At 43.6% G+C, this 22349-nt stretch overlaps 1 protein-coding gene across 1 annotated transcript; it reads right to left on the reverse strand.

The window, feature by feature from the left end:
* Positions 1-1986: 1986 nt before the first annotated feature.
* LOC136536938 (protein PXR1-like) lies at positions 1987-2379 on the reverse strand. The gene has a single exon (XM_066529069.1). The coding sequence runs from the start codon at positions 2377-2379 to the stop codon at positions 1987-1989; it is 393 nt and encodes a 130-aa protein (XP_066385166.1).
* Positions 2380-22349: the final 19970 nt, after the last annotated feature.

Raw genomic sequence — 22349 nt, forward strand, 5'->3', positions numbered from 1 at the left:
CTCTGTTGTGATAATTTTGAGATTAGAACATCCAGTTTTGCAGTGGAGCTTGGAACATCCAATTTACAATGAGATTAGAACATCTCTTCCCTAGCTAGTTACTAACTGCTTGCTACATTTTGTTTTGTTGTGATAATTTTGAGTTCTAGACTCTGCATTCTTCATGTCTAGGAATGGTTCATCACTTATTCAGTGCATCACTTGCTATGGAGAAAAAAATCAACAAATGTCTAGTAATGTCATTAGGAACCTGTGATCTGTACATAAAAACTTTGCTTCATGTACCTAGATATAGGCATGATCACAATTTACCAGTGCTGGATGGCTGTTCTAATCACATGCATTCAAATCAGAGGAGAGAAGCAGGGGATGCATTCAAAACAGAGGACATGGAGGAGAGGAGCAGGGGAGGGGCCTGACCTTGGTGCTGCAGGTTCCAGGCGGGGCAGAGGAGGCGGGGCAGCAGCTTCCAGGCGGGGCAGAGGAGGCCGGCCGGGACAAGCCTCCAGGCGGGGTCGCGGGGAGCAGGGGAGGCGCCTGACCTTGGTGCTGCAGGTTCCAGGCGGGGCAGAGGAGGCGGGGCAGTAGCTTCCAGGCGGGGCAGAGGAGGCCGGCCGGGACAAGCCTCCAGGCGGGGTCGCGGGGAGCAGGGCGACCGGCGGGTGGAGCTTCCCTCCGGCGCGCCGTCGCAGGAGGAGAGGACGAGCGGGAGTGGCCGAGCGGGCTGCGAGCGGCTATCTGCGACCTGGAAGGCAAGAATCGCGCGGGAGCGGACCTTTTCCTTCTTCTCCTTCCCGCGCGCTTCCTTTCCCGCGCCAGACGCCATAAGCGCGCGCGCGCTTCCGCGGCGGACAAATTTCGCCGTTGAGCGGGTCGTCCGCCTACGCGCCGCCTTGCGCGCCTGCGCGCCGCGGAATCGCCGCCGAGGCGCCGATTTGCGCCGCCTAGTCGCTGCTCCCGCCTAGGACTGCGACTACACCCTAATCTACGCGGAGGGCCGTCGATTAGCGCTTAATCGCGCCTAGGCGCGCCTAGGCGAGCGCCTAGCGGAACTTTGCTTGCATATAAGCTCATCAAGAGCAACACCCTTGTTGAACTTCACATATGTCACACCATTGATCATGTTCCTTCCATTGGCCTTTCCATCATACCTATTGTAGACAATGCCTTCCTTGATTGATGAGTGTCTTGATGACTTGTATATAGTCTTGTTGGATTGCTCTTGACACTTGCACCCATTCTTCAAGATCATCTTCAACCTATGAATCTCCTTGTATTTCTTCTCTAGCTCAACAAGGTTAGTTGCATATGCATTTACATCAATTTTATAGCATCTTTTATAACCATTACTAGTGGAGACATTAGAGTCTTCGGTTACCTTAGGAGAAGATGAAGTGCTAGCCCAATGAGTACTATAGTCTAGCTCAAGATTTTGGTATTTTTCTTGCAAGCTTGTGAGGCTTTCTTGAGCTATACTCTTCTCATTCTTGAGTCTAGCTACTAGATTATTAACCGAGGAATGTTCTTTAGTCAATTTCCCAATTGAGTCATTGGCTAAAGACAATTTAATGGTTAACTTTTCAACCTTCATCTTTTTCTCAGTGATCGATGCTTCAAGTGCAAGGTTCTTGTCTCTTTCTTGTGTGATTATGTCTCCTTGCATCTATCCCTCTTCTCTAATTTCTTCATTAGCGTTTTTATTTTAGTGTAGGCCTTTTTACCAAATTTCTTTATCATGGTTGCTTCAAGTTCTTGTATTCTCATCACAACTATCATACTCATCACTAGAGGGATCGGATGAGACATGTACCTTCTCCTCCTTTGCCATGAGGCAAGTTGGAGTGTAGTAGTCATTGTTGATGAGGTTGGAGAAGAGCCTTGGTGATGAAGATAAGTTGGGATGAGTTTTGGTTGTGAAGTCGAGTCGGGGAAGATCATGGTCGGTGACAAAGAGTGGTGGATGGTGATGTTAGCAGCTCCATTCTTCTACTTCTCATCATCACTTGAGTCCCTATCATTTGACTCCCACTTTTCACCAAGATGAGTTTCACATCTCTTCTTGCCTTTGTTCTTCTTGTCTTTATCCTTATCGAGCTTGTGCTTCTTCTCATTAGGACAATCAGCTATGAAGTGACCGGTTTGACCACAACCATAGCAAAACCTCTTCTTGTTCCTTCTCTTCCCATCAACGTAAGTCTTCCGGTTGCTCTTCTTCTTTATGAACTTTCTAAAGTTTCTAATGATGAGTGCAACTTCTTCATCAGACTCTTCTTCTTCACTTGAGGAATCATCCTTCACTTTCTTCTTCTTCTCTTGACTAGAAGATTTGCCTTCATGAGCTTGAGTTGCCTTTAGGGCTACATTATTGTTGTATCCCATTGCATTAGGATTTTGATTGTGAGCATTGATTGCATCTTCATCTAGACACTCATTATGCTTGAGCTTTCAAAGAACTTTTTGGGGTATCATCTCATCATAACTGGGCCTTTCCATGATCACAGACACTAGCATGTTGTTCTTGGCTCTATAGGTTCTCAACATCTTTCTAGCAATCTTGTTGTCATCCCATTCAGTGCTTTCAAGAGCTCTTATGTTGTTGACCAATGCCATAAGCCTATCAAACATGGATTGTGTTGTTTCATTTTGCAAGAACACAAATCTTTCCAATTCACCATGAAGTAACTCAATGTTGCCTTTTCTCACACTCTTTTCTCCTTCAAATGACACTTTCAATGTATCCCAAATTTGCTTTGCACTTTCCATTCCATTCACCTTTCTAAACTCATCCGGACCTAGGCTTGACACAAGCAATGCTATGGCTTGTGCATTTTGATGGAGATTGTGCACTTCTTCCGGAGTTATCTCTCTATCTTCATCAATTGGAATCATCACACCAACATCTATAACTTCCCAAAGTCTTGTGGCAATGAGATGCATCTTCATCTTGTAGGACCAATCGGTGTATCTTGTTCTATCAAAGTGAGGTGGCTTGCCAATGTTGACGGAAGGAGTATGTAGAGGCGAACCTTTGATGAGTTGTCCATAGTCGAAGTTCATGTTTGAATATATTCCCTTTCCATGAGCATGCTCACTGGCTCTAACATCACTAGCGGCATCTTTGTTTGCTTCATTCTTGCCACTTGTTGCATCATTCTTGCCACTTATTGCATCTCAACCTTCTTGATTAATTCTTCCTTCATCTTGCTCATCTCATCTTGTATCTTCTTCATTTTATCTTGGAAAAAAATGACTTGAGCAGCAATCATGTCTTCAGCTATCTTCTTGGCCATCTCGACGGCATCGGCTTGCATCTTGTCGGACTCTGACATTGTTTCTTCTCACGTGGTGAAGCGCTAAAAGAAGACCTTGCTCTGATACCTATTGAAAGGATCTAAACAATGCCTAGAGGGGGGGTAAAGAGGCGTATCTAAAAAATTCGACACAAAACTCAAAGTCACTTGTTGGCAACTATCAAAAGTCCTGATAGTTTGGGTCAGAACTCCCGACATCGTCAAAAGTTTTGGCGCAAACTGTCAGAAGTGCCGACGCCTACGAAAAATGTACTACAAGTGCTAAAATGAATTTTGTGACTTCAATAACTTACACCCCCACTTCCTAGTGGTAAGGTAACGCGTTGGGGTTGCTCCTTTAACGCCGAAAGGTCACCACTTCGTAGATCAAGTCCAAACCCTAAGAAAATCTTTGGGGAGGAAGAGACACACAAGAATAAAAGTGATAGCACAAGTCTCAACAACAACAAGCACGTGGGACATAAGGATTTATCCTGAGGTTTGGCAACCCCACAAAGGAGCTCCTACGTCCTTGTTGTTGAGGTGACCACAAAGGTCGGAGTCTCTTTCACATCCTTGCCTCTCTCAAAGCAACCGCAAAGGTCACTCGAGGTTTCCACTAAGAAATCGAGGGTAATACAAACTTCCCAAGGCTTTTTCACAAGATGGACGCTCTTGGACGACGCCTAGCTAGCTAGGGGCAAAGCCCCAAGAGTGATAGACGCAAATACAACCGACTTGATGAAAAAAATCGAGTGCTCAAGCTTGCTAAAGCGATGCTCTCACTCAATCCACTCTTCTTTCACTCAAAACCCTTAGGGAATCAAAGATTGGAGCAAAGGGGAGAGGAGAGGGGGGTCTTGAATGCTTGGGAGCTGTTTTCGCCCTGAGTAGGTTGTAAAGAATGAGTAATTACCAGTTAGAAGAGCAGAGAGAGCTATTTATACTCAAGGTAGAAATCCAACCATTCAAATCTACGTCGGAAGTTCCGACGCAGATCTCGGGACTTCCGACATATAAAGAAAACACTGTTCATGCAAGGTCAAAGTCATTACGAACACGTCAACGTTAAAACTCCCAGCGTATGTCGGGACTTCCGACGTGCACGGTCTGCAGGGCAACCAGGTGGCCATGTGTCGGGACTCCTGACCTGAGTCGGGACTTCCGACGAGCGCAGTCAGCCATCCAGCTAAGTCTAGGTGTCAGGACTCCTAACTTGGGTAGGGACTTCTAACTGTTGGGAGTTCTGACTCACATCGGGACTTCCGATGACCGCAGTCACTGCGCAGGCTAAGTGATTGGGCGTTAGGACTTTTGGCGTGAGTCATGACTTTCGACGATCGGGAGTTTCGGCTTATGTCGGGACTTCCGACACCAAAAGTCACCAAAAACTATTCTACGTGCTCGTGAAGTGCTAGAGTGTCTCTTTGATTTTAATTTTATACTTGAGCACTCTATCTTCCTTAGACCAATTAACATTGCATCCCTCTTTATTGTACGACATACCTAAACTCAAAAGCATAAAATGTAAACTTGAAGATCCGCTTTGAGTTCGACGCCTTTTCAACTTCAAGAATTGAGGGACACCATTTCATCTTTATCAACTCTTTATATCTTTCATGGGACAAATTGTTGCAACATATCTCATTAAGATTATAGTAGTCCCTAATTTGGATGTCATCAATACACCAAAACCCACATAGGGGGCAAATGCACTTTGACTGCCTCTTCCGGTTCGGGGTTTGTCCACTCTGCAACGAAATCAGCTAGAGCCTACGATTTGATTACAGTTTGGGGTACAAATTGTATGCCGTAATGTCCTAGCTCTATAGACCATTGGGCTATCCTACCGATGGCGTCTTGATTATGAACAATAGTGCCGAGTGGATAGGATGAAACCACTTTGATCTTATGACTAAAGAAATAATGCTTAAGCTTTCAAGAAGACATTAGTATGCCATACAATAATTTTTGGATGTTAGGGTACCTGAATCGAGCGTCATATAGGACTTCACTTACAAAATAGACCAGGTGCTGCTTCATGGATTTTTCCACCTGACGCTCAACCACCAAGACCGTGCTAATGACTTTGGGGGTTGCTGCTACGTATAGAGCATGACTTTGCCTTCCTTTGGAGGCACGAGGGTCGGTAATTGTTTCAGGTATTGCTTGAATTTCTGGAACGCTTCCTCGGCCTGTTCATCCCATTAGAAACCATCATGTTTATGTAGCAATCTATAAAATGGCATACCTCGTTCACCTGACTTGGATATGAATCGACTTAGGGCCGCCATCATTCCAGCTAGTTTCTGGACTTCCTTGTGACTGCGTGGAGACTACATATCTTCGATAGCCTTGACCTTCTTGGGGTTTGCTTCGTTGCCGCGTTGAGACACCAAACACCTGAGTAGCTTACCCAAAGAAACGCTGAACATGCATTTATCAGGATTGAGCATCATTTTGTTCTTTCATAAATTTTTAAAAGCTTCCTTTAAGTCGGTGATTAAATCACCTCTGGAGTTGCTTTTAACAACTATGTCATGAATATATGCTTTGACATTGCGGCTAATTTGGTCTTCAAGGACAATATGAACACACTTTTTATACTTAGAACCAACATTCTTTAGGCCAAAAGGCATCTTAATATAATAGTATACACCGAAAGGAGTTACAAATGCAGTTTTTCCTCATCATCTATGCACATGCTAATTTGGTGATACCCTGAATAGGCATGCAAAAAAATAGCAAATCGCATCCAAAGGTTGAATCTACAATTTGATCTATCCTCGGGAGGGGATATTCATCCTTTGGGCTTGCTTTATTCAAGTCGGTGTAATCCACGCACATCCGCCATGTACCATTGGGCTTCTTCAGCATGACAGGGTTCGCTAGCCACTCTAGAAAAGGGACCTCTCATAGAAACCTACCTTCAACAGACGGTAAATCTCATCACGTATGGCAGCTCGCTTTTCTAGGGTGTAGCGTCTTTGCTTCTGTCTTACTGGTCAGGCGCCAGCTGGTAGACCAAGTTGGTGCTCAATTACTTCTCTAGGGATTCCAGGCATGTCGAACGGTTCCCAAGCGAACACATCTTTATTTGCTTGGAGAAAAGTAATGAGCTTGAGTTCCTATTGAGGATCTAGGTTTGACCCGATATTGGTAGTTTTGGTTGGATCTTGGGGATCCAGTTGGACTTTCTTTGTTGACGCATCGTCCTGGGTCTCCTTTGCTTGAGGAGTAGAATCAGGAGATTTTGCCAACTCATCATCTTCTTCATGACTTTCACTGACAGTGGTCGCTGGTTCCTGAGCTGGTGGTGCCAGAGCCTTAGCTCGGCCCACGGCTACTTTGGAGGACTCGGGGTCTTTTGGCGCTTCCTTCGGCTTTGGGGTTATCACAATCGCAGTCGCCACCGCAGTTGTCTTCTATTGCTTAGCTGGTGGTTCCTTCAGGTCTACTAGGACCTATGCATACTGCCTGATCATGTCTAGGGTTTTCATGTCACAGGCGACGACGTCCTTGAGGTCACCACATATAGTCATCGGGCCGAGAGGGCTAGGTACCGTGAGTATCGAGTAGGCAAAATGGTCGACTGCCATGAACTTCTTCAGGAATAGTGTAACACCCTAGTGTTAAGCATTGCATTTGGCACTTGCATTTCATGAGCACGAGCATCATCCAAGCATTCATGAGCATGAGCATGTGAAATTTCATCTTATTCTTACATATTATCACATGTGATGTTGATTATATACATGTATATGCTTGTGATCATGTGTGACCAATGCAAGATATGGTTGTGAAGTCACAAAAACACCTTAGACACATCTAGGATGGAAAATGGAACAATGTTTGTATTCATGACATGGGCCAATTTTGCTTCTAAGTCCTAGTTTACTCAAAACTTCATTTTTCATGATCCTACTTTGACCAAGGTTGAACTATAGCATAGATTGTTTGCATGATAGTGCACCCTTAATAAAAGTTGTAGTTCTTGACATGTCAAAGAAACTTTATTTAAGGGCCATAAGCTAATTTAGTGCCTAACATAGTCAAAAACAGCTCCAAAGTAGCAATAAAATGCTATTTTCAGACTTCGAAAATTTTGCTGTCAAAACTGATTTCTAGTTTCAAGGTACACCACCATGGTGAATTAGACCAAACTTCTTAAAGCAAATTTATAGATCACATGTAGCTCTACAACTCTTAGTAATAGAATTTTTACTAACTCACCACGGATTAGGAGTACCAAGTGCTTGAACTCAGGCCGTCAGTCACCTGATGCAGCCTAAAACCGGCCGGGTAGCGCGCCGTCGTGGTCGACCAGCCACAGGCCATGGCCGCCACATGGCGCCCATATGTCGGGGCTGGGCCACGTCGCGGTCGGACGTGCGCTGAAGTGCGCCGCACATCCACACTCGCCCCACTCACATGCTCACTCGCTCCCCCTCTCGTCTCTCTTGCTCACGCATGCTAGAGCCAAGCCACGCCGACATCGCCATTGCCGCGCGCCTCCACAGTGCTCGCACGCCGTCCACGCCGCACCTCTAACTAATTGAAAGTGCAATCAAGCCCTAATTATAGGTTTTGGTGATAATGACCACACAATTAGAGAACTAATGAGATTTATCGAGATGATAAGTAGGGAATTCATGTTCGAGGATGCTACACGAAATGGAGGAGCCCCCAATTACAAATGTAGATGACTTCAAACTCAAAGGAGGTTTAAATTCTTTTATATTTTGAATTTGATTATAGAAAAAGCCGTACTATAAAGGGGGACACAATACTTAAGCTAATATGTGCTACCAAGTGCTCAAACATATACTTGCATCCTTAGATTCACAGCCAAGACAGTCTACACTTCACTCTTGCCCTTGCTGTCTTGCATGGTGCGGCACTGCCGTATTTGAAGAGAGGCACTGTCGCAGTGCAGCATTGCCGCACTTGAGCCGCGACACTGCCATGATTTAAGTGACCGTTGGGGGCTGGGGGGTATTTATATCATTCCCCTTCCTTGCCAATGGTACTCTGCCTCTTCTTCCTCACTTCAGCATGCCCAAAATTGAGCAGGAGCTCTCTCTCTCTCCCTCCATTGTTGACCTCAAGCCCCCAAGCAAATACATTGATTTGCCCATCAATCCTTGAGGGAAAAGGGTCCAAAACTCGATTAGAGAGTAGCTCTATTGATTCCCCAACTCTAAAGAGCACTTGGTTCATGTTTTGGTCAGCAGTTATGTTTGTTACTGTTGGAGCTTAGCTCCTAGCCGGCTAGAGCATCGCCTATGGAGCTTGCCAACTTGTGTGGCAGCCTCGAGAGGTTTGTAATCATCTTTTGAAGCTAATAAACTCACCCCTCATCTCAAGAGTTAAGCCTCTTGATTTGAGAACGAGGAAGGGTTGGAAAGCCCTAAGCCTTAGTGGCTAACCTAAACAACATGGAGGTAGGCAAGCCTTGGTGGCAAGTTGAACCACGGGATAAATCATTATGTTACTTGTGCTTGATTTACATTACTTGCATGACATATTATGGTTGAGGTGATTTCTAGGGTTTCTAGTCGATCTACTTCTGTGTGGTGTTCCTACTACTTCTAGCTCTTGATCTGTGATCGTCATACCTGTAGTAAGCTAGAAAATTTCTTTGATCTAAGTTTTTATTCACGGATTTTGAACCATGACTCGAAGTTGTCTGTAGGTGCGTCAGTGCCGCTGTTCTAGCCCGGTAGTGCTGCGGTCCGGTAGTGCCACCCTCCATAGCGGCAGTGTCGCAGGGTGAATTTGATAAAAGTTTGAGTGTTTATTTTGATAGACCTATTCACCCCCCTCTAGGCCAACCAGAGATCCTACAAGTGGTATCAGAGCCAGTTACCTCATATACGCTTCACCACGTGTGGTATGAAGCCCGGAGGAGGAACTAGTGGCATGAAGCGGGTGGATGTCGACACAGACAGCAGCTAGCTGAGCACGTCGACAGCAAGCAACACTACACTACCACATCTTGAGGCTACCGATGTCGAAGGAGCTCTCAATGAGAATGAGAGAAGAAAAAGGAAGGAAGAAAGCTAAAAAGAGAAGCAAGAGAGTAGGAGAAGGAGGAGCAACGGTTAGAGGAGAAGAAGCAAAAGAAAGAAGAAAGAAGGCTCAAGAGAGAAGCAAGAATAAAAAGAAGAGAAGCTAGGAAGAAGGAAGAAGAGAAGGCAACAAGTGTATCATCAAGCATATCAAGTAGTTCCAAAGATGGAGATGATGATGAGTCATACCAAATGTCTACGAGGAATAAGAAGGAGAAGAAAGGAAAGGGCAAGGCCGACAACAACAAAATATGCCGCCGTATCCTTTAACTATTCTTCTATTCCTATGACTAACCATGATCGGAGGTTTTTCATCAATGTGCCTGTGGGCAAGTTACCTCATTTCAATGGGACTAACTTTGCCAAGTGGAAGCACTTGATGAGAGCCTTCTTATAGGTCTTCACCCTGGCATTTGAGAGATTGTTTACAATGGATTTGAGCCACCAGTTGATCCCAAGAACCCAACAATAGAAGAGATGAGAATCATTCACCTCAATGCTCGAGCCACAAGTGTGTTGCTTAGTGCCTTGGATGGTGATGAGTACAATAGAGTGATTGGAGTTGATATTACCAAGCAAATATGGGACACTTTGCACCTAGCACATGAAGGGGTTGACAAAGTGAGAAAGGCAAGAATTGACTTGTTGATGTCAAAGCTCAACCGGTTTATAATCTTGGATGGAGAGGGGCCATAAGAGATATTTGATAGGTTGATGACAATAGTGGGCAAGATTAGATGCTATGGTTGTGATGAGCTAGATGATCACAAAGTTGTCAAGATTATGTTGGAAGCTTATTCACCTAAAAATGAGACCGTAGTCACTCTAATTAGAGACAAGAAGAAGTTTGAGTACTTCACACCAAATGATGTACTTGGGAGGATCTTGACCTTTGATATGCAAAGAGAAGAAGCAAATGAGAGGAAGAAACTTGGAGAATTGCAAGCAAAGTTAGAGGGCATCAAGATCAAAGATGTAGCTCTCAAGGCCAACAAATCAAGCAAGCGAGGCTCTACAAGCAAGTCCAAGATCAACCAACAAGCTTCAACTAGCAAGCCCAAAGCAAGCAAGCAAGTTCAAGAAAGAGTAGAGACCACATCATCTTCAAGTGAAAGTGAAAATGATGATGATCAATATGAGGAAGTTGATGATGTTGCTCTCTTTATGAAGAGGTATCACAAGGGGCTAAAGAAGCAAGGCTATAAGGTAGTGAAGAGAAGCTTTCCAAACAAGAAAAAGAGGACATGCTACAATTGTGGAAGCACCGATCACTTCATTGCCAAGTGTCCATATGAGATCAAGGACAACAAATACAAGAAGGACAAGAAAGAGGAGAAGGCCGACCATAAAAAGAGCAAGAAGTACATGGGAGAGGCTCACATTGGGCATGAATGGGATTCAACTAAAGAGAGCACAAGTGAAGAGGATGAGAAGGTTGCAACTATTGCTATTCACAAGTCATCCCCTACACCAAGGCTCTTCAACGACATGTCCGGTGATGACTACTACTCCCCTCACATTTGTCTCATGGCAAAGGGTGAGAAGGTAAAATCCAAATCGAAGGCCAAATCTCCTCCACCTCCTAGTGATATCTCTAGTAGTGATATTAGTGATAGCTCTAGTGATGATAAATCTAGTGGTGAAGAAATAAACATGATAACTAAAAATTTGGATGGAAAGACCAAATTATTTATCACTAAGCTAGTGGAGGATTTAGAGAGTGTCCAAGCCGAGCTAGAATCTAGAGAAGAGACTCTTATCCAATAAGAGGATCTCTACATTGCTAGCAAAGAAGCTCTTGCAGTAGAGAGAAGTGAGGTGGAATCCTTGCGCAAGGCTTTGGCCAAAGAGCAAGAGGACCATGCTATTACAAAGAAAGCAAATGAAGCTCTCAAGAAAAATTATTGTGACTTGGATGAAAAGCACAAAGAGCTTGAGATGCAATATGGAATTCTTTGGGATAGCAACTCACATCTCCCTAAGGCAAAGGAAGCTTCTACTCCCTCCACTAGTCAAGGTTGTGGAAAATGTTTTAATCTTGATTTGAATGTTTGTTCCACTAACCTTGCAAACATGGAGGCTATGAGAAAGGAAATTGCTAGGCTTAATGAAGTCATTGGAAAAGGGTGGATAGGTAAGACCCAATCCAATGACAAGAAGAATGATGAATCAAAAGGGCCACAATTCAAACAAGGAAGGCATCCCTCAATCAGGCATGGGCTTGAACACACAAAAGGAGCCAAGACAAATGGAAGAAGGATAGTGAATGGCTATAAGTGTGTGCAGTTTGAGAGGAAGGGCAAAATTGGTACAGATCAGCCTGCATAGACCGCGGCAGTGCAGCATCCCTGAGCGGCAGTGCCACACCCCGCAAAAATGGGAAGGCTACCAATTCTTTTCCTAATCAAACTAAGCCTAAGAAGAAGGTGTACCAGGAGAAATAGGTTTTCTAGAAGCCTAAGGAATTAGTGTGGGCCACCAAAAATAAGTATGCCTACCAACCAAAGACTTATGCACCTCGACAAAGCTTGACATCATGCTTTGTTTTGAGGAACAACAGCAGTGGGAAAGTGGTTGCAAAATATGTTGGAAAGGAAACCAACATATATAGGAATACTTCTATTTGGGTTCCTAAGATTCTTGTGACTAACATGCAAGGCATGAAGTTAAATTGGGGACCTAAATCTAGCAACTAAACTTGTTTTGTAGACATACTCCTCCAGTGGATCAAGTTGGGTGCTTGATAGTGGATGTACAAATCATATGACCGGATAAAGGAGTATGTTCTCATCATATTCCCCGATGACACACTCAAATGAAAATGTTGTCTTTGGAGACAATTCAGATGGGGATGTGATTGGTCTCGGTAAAGTTGCTATAACCCTTAACCATTCAATTATAAATGTATTACATGTTGATTCGTTGAGTTACAATTTGTTGTCCATTTCTTAATTGTGTGAGATGGGCTACAATTGTCTCTTTTTGGATAAGGGTGTGGAAATCTTTAGAAGGGAGGATTCCTCTATTGTCTTTATGGGTTAATTAAAGAACAAACTTTACTTAGTTGATTTAAACAAAAGTAAAGCTAGGCTTGAGATGTTTAGTGGCAAAATCTAGCATGGGTTGGCTTTGGCATCACCGACTAGCCCATGTTGGGATGAGGAACTTGGACAAACTTCTAAAAGATGAACACATTCTTGGACTAACAAATGTTCACTTTGAGAAAGATGGGATTTGTAGCGCTTGTCAAGCCGGAAAGCAAGTTGGAGCACCTCACCCACCAAAGAGCATCATGACCACCAAGCAACCATTGGAGCTAATACATATGGATCTCTTTGGACTGGTCGCCTACCTAAGTATCGAGGGTAACAAATATGGTCTTGTTATTGTTGATGACTATTCCTGTTTCACTTGGGTATTTTTCTTGCATGACAAGTGCCAAGTTCAAGAGAAGGTGAAGATATTTGTTAGAAGAGCTCAAAAGGAGTTCGGTCTTCCCATCAAGAAAGTGAGAAGCGACAATGGGACCGAATTCAAGAATACTCTAGTTGAGAAGTTTCTTGATGAAGAGGGCATCAAGCATGAGTTTTTTTACTCCATACACCCCTTAACAAAATGGTGTAGTAGAGAGGAAGAACCATACACTCATTGACATGGCAAGGACAATGCTAGATGAGTACAAGACGCCAGACATCTTTTGGTGTGACGCCATCAACACCGCTTGCCATGCCATCAACCGCCTCTACCTACACAAGAAGTTGAAGAAAACTTCATATGAGCTTCTAATCGGTAATAAGCCTAAGGTGTTTTACCTTAGAGTGTTTGGGTGCAAGTGTTTCATACTTAACAAGAAACCTAAAATCTCTAAGTTTGCACCTAAAGTTGATGAAGGTTTTCTTCTTGGTTATGGATCAAATGAGCATGCCTACCGTGTCTTCAACAAAACCTCCGGGAGAGTTGAGATTGTGGTAGACGTGACATTTGATGAATCTAATGGCTCTCAAGTGGAGCAAGTTGATTCAAGTGTTGTAGGAAAGGATGATCCACCATGTGAAGCAATCAAGCAATTGGCTATTGGTGATATTAGACCACAAGAAGAAGAAGTCACTGAAGTGGAGGTTCCTCAAGTTGCTGCTACACCTATTTCCACTGACGTACATGATGCTACACTATAGCAAGCATCTACTACAACTCCAGAGCATGGCAGTGCCACACTTGAGGGCAGCAGTGCCGCACCTATACAGTCAGCAGCAACTGATTCGACTCCAGCTCGAGGACAAAACCTACAACCCATATTTGAACAAGATGATGATGAAGATCTAGAAGATGAATAAGAGGCCATTGAGCATCCAAGGCTAAGGCAAACAATTCAACGGGATTATCCCGTTGACAACATCCTTGGGAGTCATTAAAAGGGGGTAACAACTCGTTCACATTTAGCAAACTTTTGTCAATATTACTCATTTGTTTCCTCTTTGGAGCCTCTTAAGGTAGAACAAGCACTTGGAGACCCAGATTGGGTGATGGCCATGCAAGAAGAGCTCAACAACTTTGAAAGAAACCAAGTGTGGACTTTGGTGGAACAACCCAATACCAGTGTCATTGGCACCAAGTGGGTCTTCTGCAACAGGCAAGATGAGAATGGAGTGGTGACAAGGAACAAGACTAGGTTGGTTGCTCAAGGTTTCACTCAAGTAGAGGGCTTGGACTTTGAAGAAACATATGCACCGGTGGCAAGGCTTGAAGCAATCCAAATGCTTCTAGCCTATGTCGCTCATCACAACTTCAAGCTATATCAAATGGATGTGAAGAGTGCATTTTTCAATGGCCCCATTTAAGAACTTGTCTATGTTGAGCAACCACCGGGCTTTGAAGATCACAAGTTTCCCAACCATGTCTACAAACTCCAAAAGACACTCTGTGGGCTTAAGCAAGCACCAAGAGCATGGTATGAATGCCTTAAGGAATTCTTGCTTAAATAAGGCTTTGAAATAGGCAAAGCCGATCCTACCCTTTTCACTCACAAAGTTGGTAAAGATATATTTGTGTGCCAAATATATGTCGATGACATAATATTTGGTAGTACTAATCATTCTTTTTGTGAGGAATTTAGTAGGATCATGACCAAGAGATTTGAGATGTCCATGATGGGTGAATTGAAGTTCTTCCTTGGATTTCAAATCAAATAAGTGAAGGATGGAACTTTTATTAGCCAAACAAAGTACACCCATGATATGCTCAAGAAGTTTGACATGGTGAATACCAAGCCTATCAAAACTCCTATGCCAACCAATGGACATCTAGATCTCAATGATGAAGGGAAAGCCATGGATACTAAGGTATATCGCTCCATGATCGGCTCTCTACTTTATTTATGCGCATCTAGGCCCGATATTATGCTTAGTGTGTGCATGTGTGCTAGATTTCAAGCTAACCCGAAAGAGTGTCACTTAGTGGCTATTAAGAGAATCTTGAGATATTTAGTACACACTCCTAATATTGGCTTGTGGTATCCTAAGGGCTCTAGGTTTGATCTACATGGGTATTCGGATTCCAATTACGCCGGATGCAAAGTAGATCAAAAAAGCACTTCAGGGACATGTCAATTCTTTGGACGGTCCCTAGTGTCTTGGAGTTCTAAAAAGCAAAATTGTGTAGCCCTTTCCACCGCTGAGGCCAAGTATGTTGCAGCCGGTGCATGTTGTGCTCAACTACTTTGGATGAGGCAAACCCTTCAAGATTTCAGATGTCACTTCACAAAAATCCCACTCTTGTGTGACAACAAAAGTGCCATAAAGTTAGCCAACAATCCCGTAAGCCACTCAAGAACTAAATACATAGACATTCAACATCATTTCTTGAGAGACCATGAAGCCAAAGGAGATATCAAAGTTCACCATATGAGCACCGAAAAACAACTAGCCGATATCTTCACTAAGCCTCTTGATGAATCAAGGTTTTATGCTTTGCGCAGTGAGCTAAATATTCTTGATTCTCGTAACATGGTTTGAACTATAACACACCTTGATTGATGAACTAGCATGGATAGGAGAAATGAATTGCAAAAGTATAAATATTGTGCTTAAAATGTTTTATCATAAGAAACAAGTGCATTATGATCATTGTTTGTATTGATTATTTGTTGCTGATCATAGTGTGCTTGAGATATGTGTCCATATCCTATATATAGAGGTATTTAGTTAGTAGCTAAATTTGCTGTACTGGGGAGTGCGGCCGTGCTGCGCCTGCCCTGCGCCAGTGCCGCGTGTGGCGAGCAGCAGTGCCATACTTTGAATTTCAACTAGAAATTCAGCCCATATCAGCTGTTATCGTGGGGGCCCACATCTTATCTCTTATTTACCTAGCCCCCCCAGGGTAACCCCTCACCTCTTTCCTCAGTAGCCAACGCCGCCACCTCTTTTCTTCTCCATGCGTGCATAGCCAGCCGCCGCTGTCTCCTTGCTGCCGTGCCACCGCTTTGGCTATGCCGCAACCTACTGGTACTCTTCCTTGCCGATAGTAGAAGCAGCTCTAGCTCGTGGATGGCGACATTCTTTTCCTTTCCTCTTCAATCCACATGAATCAAGGTGAAACCCTAACCTAATCCTGATCTATGCCATGGAGTTCTATATTTGTTGGAAGATGGTTTCTAGTGACTGCATGATTAGGATAGAAACTAATTTGATGGATAAATTAAATCAAAACAATGATTCGTTGGTTCAGCCTGATCTGTATCTACGGCAGTGCCACATGTTGGGTGCGGTAGTGCCGCACTCAACAGATTGAACTTGTAAATGCAGATGTTGTTCCATCAATGACTCTCTGTTTTGGTTAGATTTGTGCACCAGATTTGTTTCTATCTTAAACATGTAGCCACTTTACCTACATTGTAGACAACTCCATGTATTTGTTTAGGTCTACTCATTCTGAGATTGTCTAGTAGTTTAGGAGAATGATTGAGAAATAGTCTAAATAGTTGAGAAGAATTGAATCATGGGAGAGGTGTCGACACCGAATTTTTGTCCCGTGCCAAGGACACGCAGCAAGCCGGAAGGGTCCGCTCGATGGAGCAGATCTACCTAGCTTCAGCGTAGGGGTGGTCGATCCTGTGCGATCCTCCCGAGACGTGCCAGTCAATTTGACCTTACAATTGGCAAGGAGAGAAAGTTCATCAGTAATTAAGGGCGAAACTTGCCGGTGTTGCCAGACAGTCCTGAATGTGCGGCTATGAGAGCCGATATGAAAGGAGATCGACTAAATAGTCGATTCTAGTATATTCATGAGAATAAATCAATTAGAGCTCATGGGGTCGTATAAGAAGAATCGGTTATCACTCAGGATAAATATCATTAATCGAACAAATATTAATCAATGGCAATAAGATGTCAACAATGATCGGTTCCCTTCCCTTCTTGTAGATCCAATCGAATCCATGGCCGGCGAGGATAACCGCGACAAGCGAGTGGCAAACGAGATCCTAGAGGAGAACATGCCAGTGAGCTAGCGCCTCCGACGTATGAGGTGAGATTAATGGCTTTTGTTCATGGCGACGATCTACAAATCTTCTGTTTGCAGCGATGAACTCTTCTACTTTGTTTCTAGGTTCATCGTGAACGATAGCCTTCGTCATCTTCCTAGGGCCGGTGAGCCCTCTAATGTTGTATCTTCTATGCTGGCATCATCATCGGATTCTTCCAACTCCTATAATGGCGATGATGCCCGGTGCTACCTGCATGAGTGGAGAATGGCCCAGAATCGATATTCCAAGGCGACTTGGGAGAATGGTCAACTTGAGATTCGCCTCGGGGTCTCATAGGCCACCCTTCACGCGGCTGAGGAGGAGGCCAGCGCCATCCGAGTGCGGCTAGCCAAGTCTGATGCCATGGGGGCGGGTAAGACAAACTCCAGGAACGCTTCATTCTAATTTCCATTATCTTTATCTTGATATTCTTTTGTTCCTGTTAGCCCTGACGATGCAATTGGAGTCTCTCCAACTAGCGGCGAATGTGGCTGCGGATGTCGTCAATGCACGAGGTTCCTCTATCGCCGCTTGTCTCTAGGATGTCCTGGTCCACGTTTAGGAGATCGCCCTTCATGATGTCCGTCATGGTGCGGCGGTGGCGCTGACCACGGCACAAGTCCAAACTAGGTACGAGTTACACGCCATGGAGACTGGTTTCCCTATGGGCGATGGCCCCAAGGAGCACGAGGACCTGCTCGAAGAATTCACCATGGCAGCGGAGGCCATAGTAGACATCACATCCACTTAGGATGTGGTGAAGAAGGTCTTTGATTAGTTTGTACTTAGGGTAATCTGATGAACAAAGACTCCTGCTCTTTCATGAATGTGCCTTAGTGCAATGCCCTTGTATATGATTGCTTTTGTGCTTTTTGCTTATAGGCGATACATATCGTATCGGCTTTTATTGTCTTTGAAGATTTTCATTTTTTGTACTAGAGGCGATACCCTCCTGGTACCGGCTATTAGAGCCGAGAACGAATCGGCTATCAAATGTTGACCGGGTGTCAGGATAACGTACCACATAACTTTTTATATCAAAGGTCGAACGATTAATGAACCCAAGTCAAGCATCCTATTAAGTGAAACAGAACTTCTTAAAAATCCATTAACTCTGAATCGCACTCATACTTTGACTCAGCGTTCACATACGTCAGCCTAAATCCATCTCCAAGACTCAATGCTTATTTTTCCTTTAATCCAATGGCCAACGTGAAGTCGTAATTTTTCTACTAAAACAAGCTTTTAGAGCCGATCGCTTGCATCGGCTATTGGCTTTCATTATTGATCTTAATGAAGCCACCTTCCCATGACTTGCCAGAAAAACATTCGAAGTCTCCTAGTTCCCAAAAGACTGGATCGGCTATTGCGATACTCACAGACTCATCAGCGCGAACCAGTTTGACGTCATCCCCATGCCATTGAATCAAACACTAATGCATGGTTGATGGTATGCAGCAATTTGCATGAATCCAATCATGACCGAGGAGCAAACTGTAAGACCCTTTCCCATCGATGATGAAGAATGTAGTGAGCAGAGTCTTGCTTCTGATTGTTAGCTCGACGTTTATTGCCCCCAGGTCTTAGACGTATTACCTCCGAAATCCTTAAGCATCATGTTAGTCTCCATCAGATCTTCTAGTCCTTTGCCAAGTTTACGAAAAGTAGTGTAAGGCATAAGATTGATAGAAGCACCTCCATCCACCAACATCTTGTTCATCGGCTTCCCATCGACAAGACCTTTCATATATAACGCCCTTAAGTGCTGATGTTTGACTGGCTTATCAAATATTGCTTGTTGTACAACCATCAACTTGGCAACTATCTCCTCATACTCTAATTCATCGAAATCCGAATAAACTTCTTGATCTGCCAGAGCTCTAAATTCCGATGGCAATAGAAAAGTCATTTGGATATTAGTCGATGGTTGCATTCTATCGACTATCTGTTTGGTACGCCACACTTGAGTCTTACCTAATGCCTGAGCCTGTTCCATCTCTTTATTTCTTAGGCGTTGCACCCTTCTCTTCTGGCTTCTTGTTAAACATCCTGGGCACCACTGACTTTCCTACCACACATATCTTCTTTCAGTGCCTTCTTCTTCATGATCAGCTCAGTCCTGATCAATGACTCCTTTTCCAAGCCGATCATGAACACTTTTATTTTTTAAGGGCCGATCCATGTTATTATGATGATATGCATCTTGAGCATGGATAGACCGGTGGTTGGTTTGAGACTGTCTATACTCCCGATATTGATTACTGCATACTGGACAGTCATGTCTGGTAGGCAACTTCAAACCTTCATTGCAGCAATGTCTAAAGAAAGGACAATTCCAATGTAATTTGGCTTGTTCCCTTTTATACCTTTCTTGCTTCAATTGATGTTCGTACGCTTGATCTTTTAACCACCTCTGATAATCCTTTTCCTTTTACCGCTGCCACTTATTCAATAGAATCCGAGATGTGACCCGCGGCTTCGTCGTCTCTGCTCTTAACGTCTTCTCCTGCTCATATCGGCTCTTTTGCTCGGCACGACGTCTCCTAATGTCTCTATACTCGTCAGCTAATATTTGCATCTTGGGATCGACTGTTCTAGCTTCTTTTGATTTGGTTGATGTTAGGACCTTAGTTTTTCCTTTGAATAGCCCAACATCAACCATGTTTTGATCTCCTAGGAAAGGATTATCATCAACTTTCATTTTCTGAGGTGTATCAAATTTGAGCCTCCCCTGCTGAATAGCTCTCTGTATATGCTGCCTGAAGATTCTACATTCATTAGTGGAATGAGAAGTAGCATTATGGAACTTGCAGAACTTCTTATTCTTCAACTGATCAGGGGGCAACATGATATGACCATCGAGCAACTTTATCTGCCCTTTCTCCAGCAAGAAATTGAAGAGTTTATCTGATTTGGTGACATCAAAATCATAGCTCTCCTCGACTCCTCTTCCCCAAGGATTTGGCACCATCACTATCTTTTTGCCCCAATTCCATTCAATTGTAGCAACCTCTTCTTCTTTATCTTCATAGCCGTCATCGACTGAGTATGGATCATAAGCTTCGGCTACTGAGGTACTCTTCTAGAACCGGGTATCTCTACGCATACTTTGAAATTGGCTATTAAGCGCTGCTACTCGTTGAGCCAATTGTCCCAAGTTGTCAAATTTTTGTCCCAGCAGCTTTTCTTTCCACATCGGCAGCATTCCTTGAACAGCCAAAGAAGCAATTTGATCATTGGCCAAGTTTAAGAAGATGCACAAGTTCCTGGTCTCTTGAAACCTCTGAAGAAATTCAGTGCCCAATTCATTAGTTTTCTGTCTTATGGTTGTCAGATCGGTAATCTTCTTTTCTCTAGTCCCAATATAAAAATATGTATGAAACTTCTTCTCTAGGTCAGCCCAATTGGCAATGGAATTGACTGACAATGATGAAAACCAAGTGAAGGCTGGCCCTGATAAGGACAGAGAGAAGAAACAAACTTGATGGGCATCTTCAATTGATGCTTCGTCCAATTATGTAAGATACCAACTGACATGTTCTATCATGCTTGTACTATCTTGGCCAGTGAATTTAAGAAATTCTGGGAGCCTATAATTTGTTGGAAGAGCGACCAAATCATACCATTCTGGATATGGGCGTTTGTATGAAAAGGTCAGCCCATTTCGCTTCAGACCGAACTGATTCTTCATCATCTTAGTCACCCTCAGCAATAACTCATCAGCTTGCGGATTTGGATTCCTCTGTACCTACTGACCCATCTATGAATTGAAATCCCACGTGCCTTGATATCCTAGATTTGGCATAATGTGGAGGGTGTTATAATCTTTGCCATAGTGATACCCTTGTGGAATCTCAATTTGCTGAGTCCTTTGCTGGCTTACTGCTTGAAGTCTCTGATTATAGATATAAGGATCTATATCTCTATGGATCCTTTGGACTGATGGTGCTATTTTTTGAGCCGACGACAGTATGTGGCCTGATGCACCAAAATTGATCACCTAGTTATGACTTTGCCCCGCCGGCTGTTGCACATGCTATACTGGTACTCTAGGATGGTACTGTGTTTGATTTGTAGTAGTTCCTTGAGTTTATTTAGATGAACCCTAAACTGTCTGGACATCACCACTACCAGTCGGTGCTGCATCTTGATGGCTGGTACCAACTTGATTGGTCCCCTAGGTCGATGGATCTAGAATGTTGTAATAAGCTAGTCCGCCTTAACCAACTGGAAATCTATGAATCGCCTCTTTCAAGGCGTTATGGAATAGTCCACGAAAGCTTCATTATGGCTCGACATGGCATCATGAATAGATTTGTCCACAACCTCTTTAAAGAAATGCCTGTCTTCAGCTTCATTTGTGTCTGTCTGCCCGTGTAACAGAACTCTTGGTAGTGGAAATTTCTGAACAATTGTGTTGTCATGTGTTTTGGTATAGGACAACAAACATTTGTTCTGAAACTCTTCTATAGCTTTTCTAATGATACCCTTATCCCCATCAGGTAGATCTTCATAATGTAACATAAGGATGTCGTCGTTGTTGTGAACCGCCATGATGATTGTGGGGTCCCACCAGGCGTGCCAGAAACATGTGTCGACACAGAATTTTCGCCCCGTGCCGAGGACACATGCAGCAAGCCAGAAGGGTCCGCTTGATGGAGTAGATCCGTCTAGCTTCAGCGCAGGGGTGGTCGATCCTGTGCGATCCTCTCGAGATGTACTAGTCAATTTAACCCTACAATTGATAAGGAGAGAAAGTTCATTAGTAATTAAGGGCAGAACTTGCCAGTGTTGCCAGATAGTCCCAAATGTGCGGCTATGAGAGCCGATATGAAAGGAGATTGACTAAATAGTCGATTCCAGTATATTCATGAGAATAAATCAATTAGAGCTCATGGGGTTGTGTAAGAAGAATCGGTTATCACTTAGGATAAATATCATTAATCAAACAGATACTAATCAATGGCAATAAGATATCAACAATGATCGGTTTGTGCTGAGCCAATGATTATAATTAACCGAACCCATTTTTATATAAAGAAACAATTCAACACCACTTAACTGTTTAATAAAGATAAATCTAATGAACATGTTAGATCTCATCTATCATCATGACCAGTGGGGCATGAGGCAGAATCATGCAGGCCGTAGAAATAACAATAGACTCGACGACCCTAACTCATTAATAATATCAGTGGGGCATGAGGCAGAATCATGCAGGCCGTAATACAATAATAAGATCATGGGGCTAACATATCTTTCAACCTATCTTCACTTCAACGGTCTCGTGATACGAACTGTTCGTGAAAGCGCTCGATATCGGCTAAAATAGCCGATTCAGGCATAACACGCAGTTAAAGTCATGCTTTACTAGGAATAGATCTACTAAATATCGATCCCCACTCTATGGTGCTAACAGTGGGGTGTGAGGCAGAATCACACAGGCCATGATAACAGGCCGTGGAACGG

This window comes from Miscanthus floridulus, chromosome 2 (genome assembly GCF_019320115.1).
Source record: "Miscanthus floridulus cultivar M001 chromosome 2, ASM1932011v1, whole genome shotgun sequence".
Lineage (NCBI taxonomy): Eukaryota > Viridiplantae > Streptophyta > Magnoliopsida > Poales > Poaceae > Miscanthus > Miscanthus floridulus.

Bases quoted from the DNA above. Each gene is read 5' to 3' on its own strand.
- LOC136536938 (XM_066529069.1), bottom strand. From the start codon at position 2,379: ATGGGATACAACAATAATGTAGCCCTAAAGGCAACTCAAGCTCATGAA.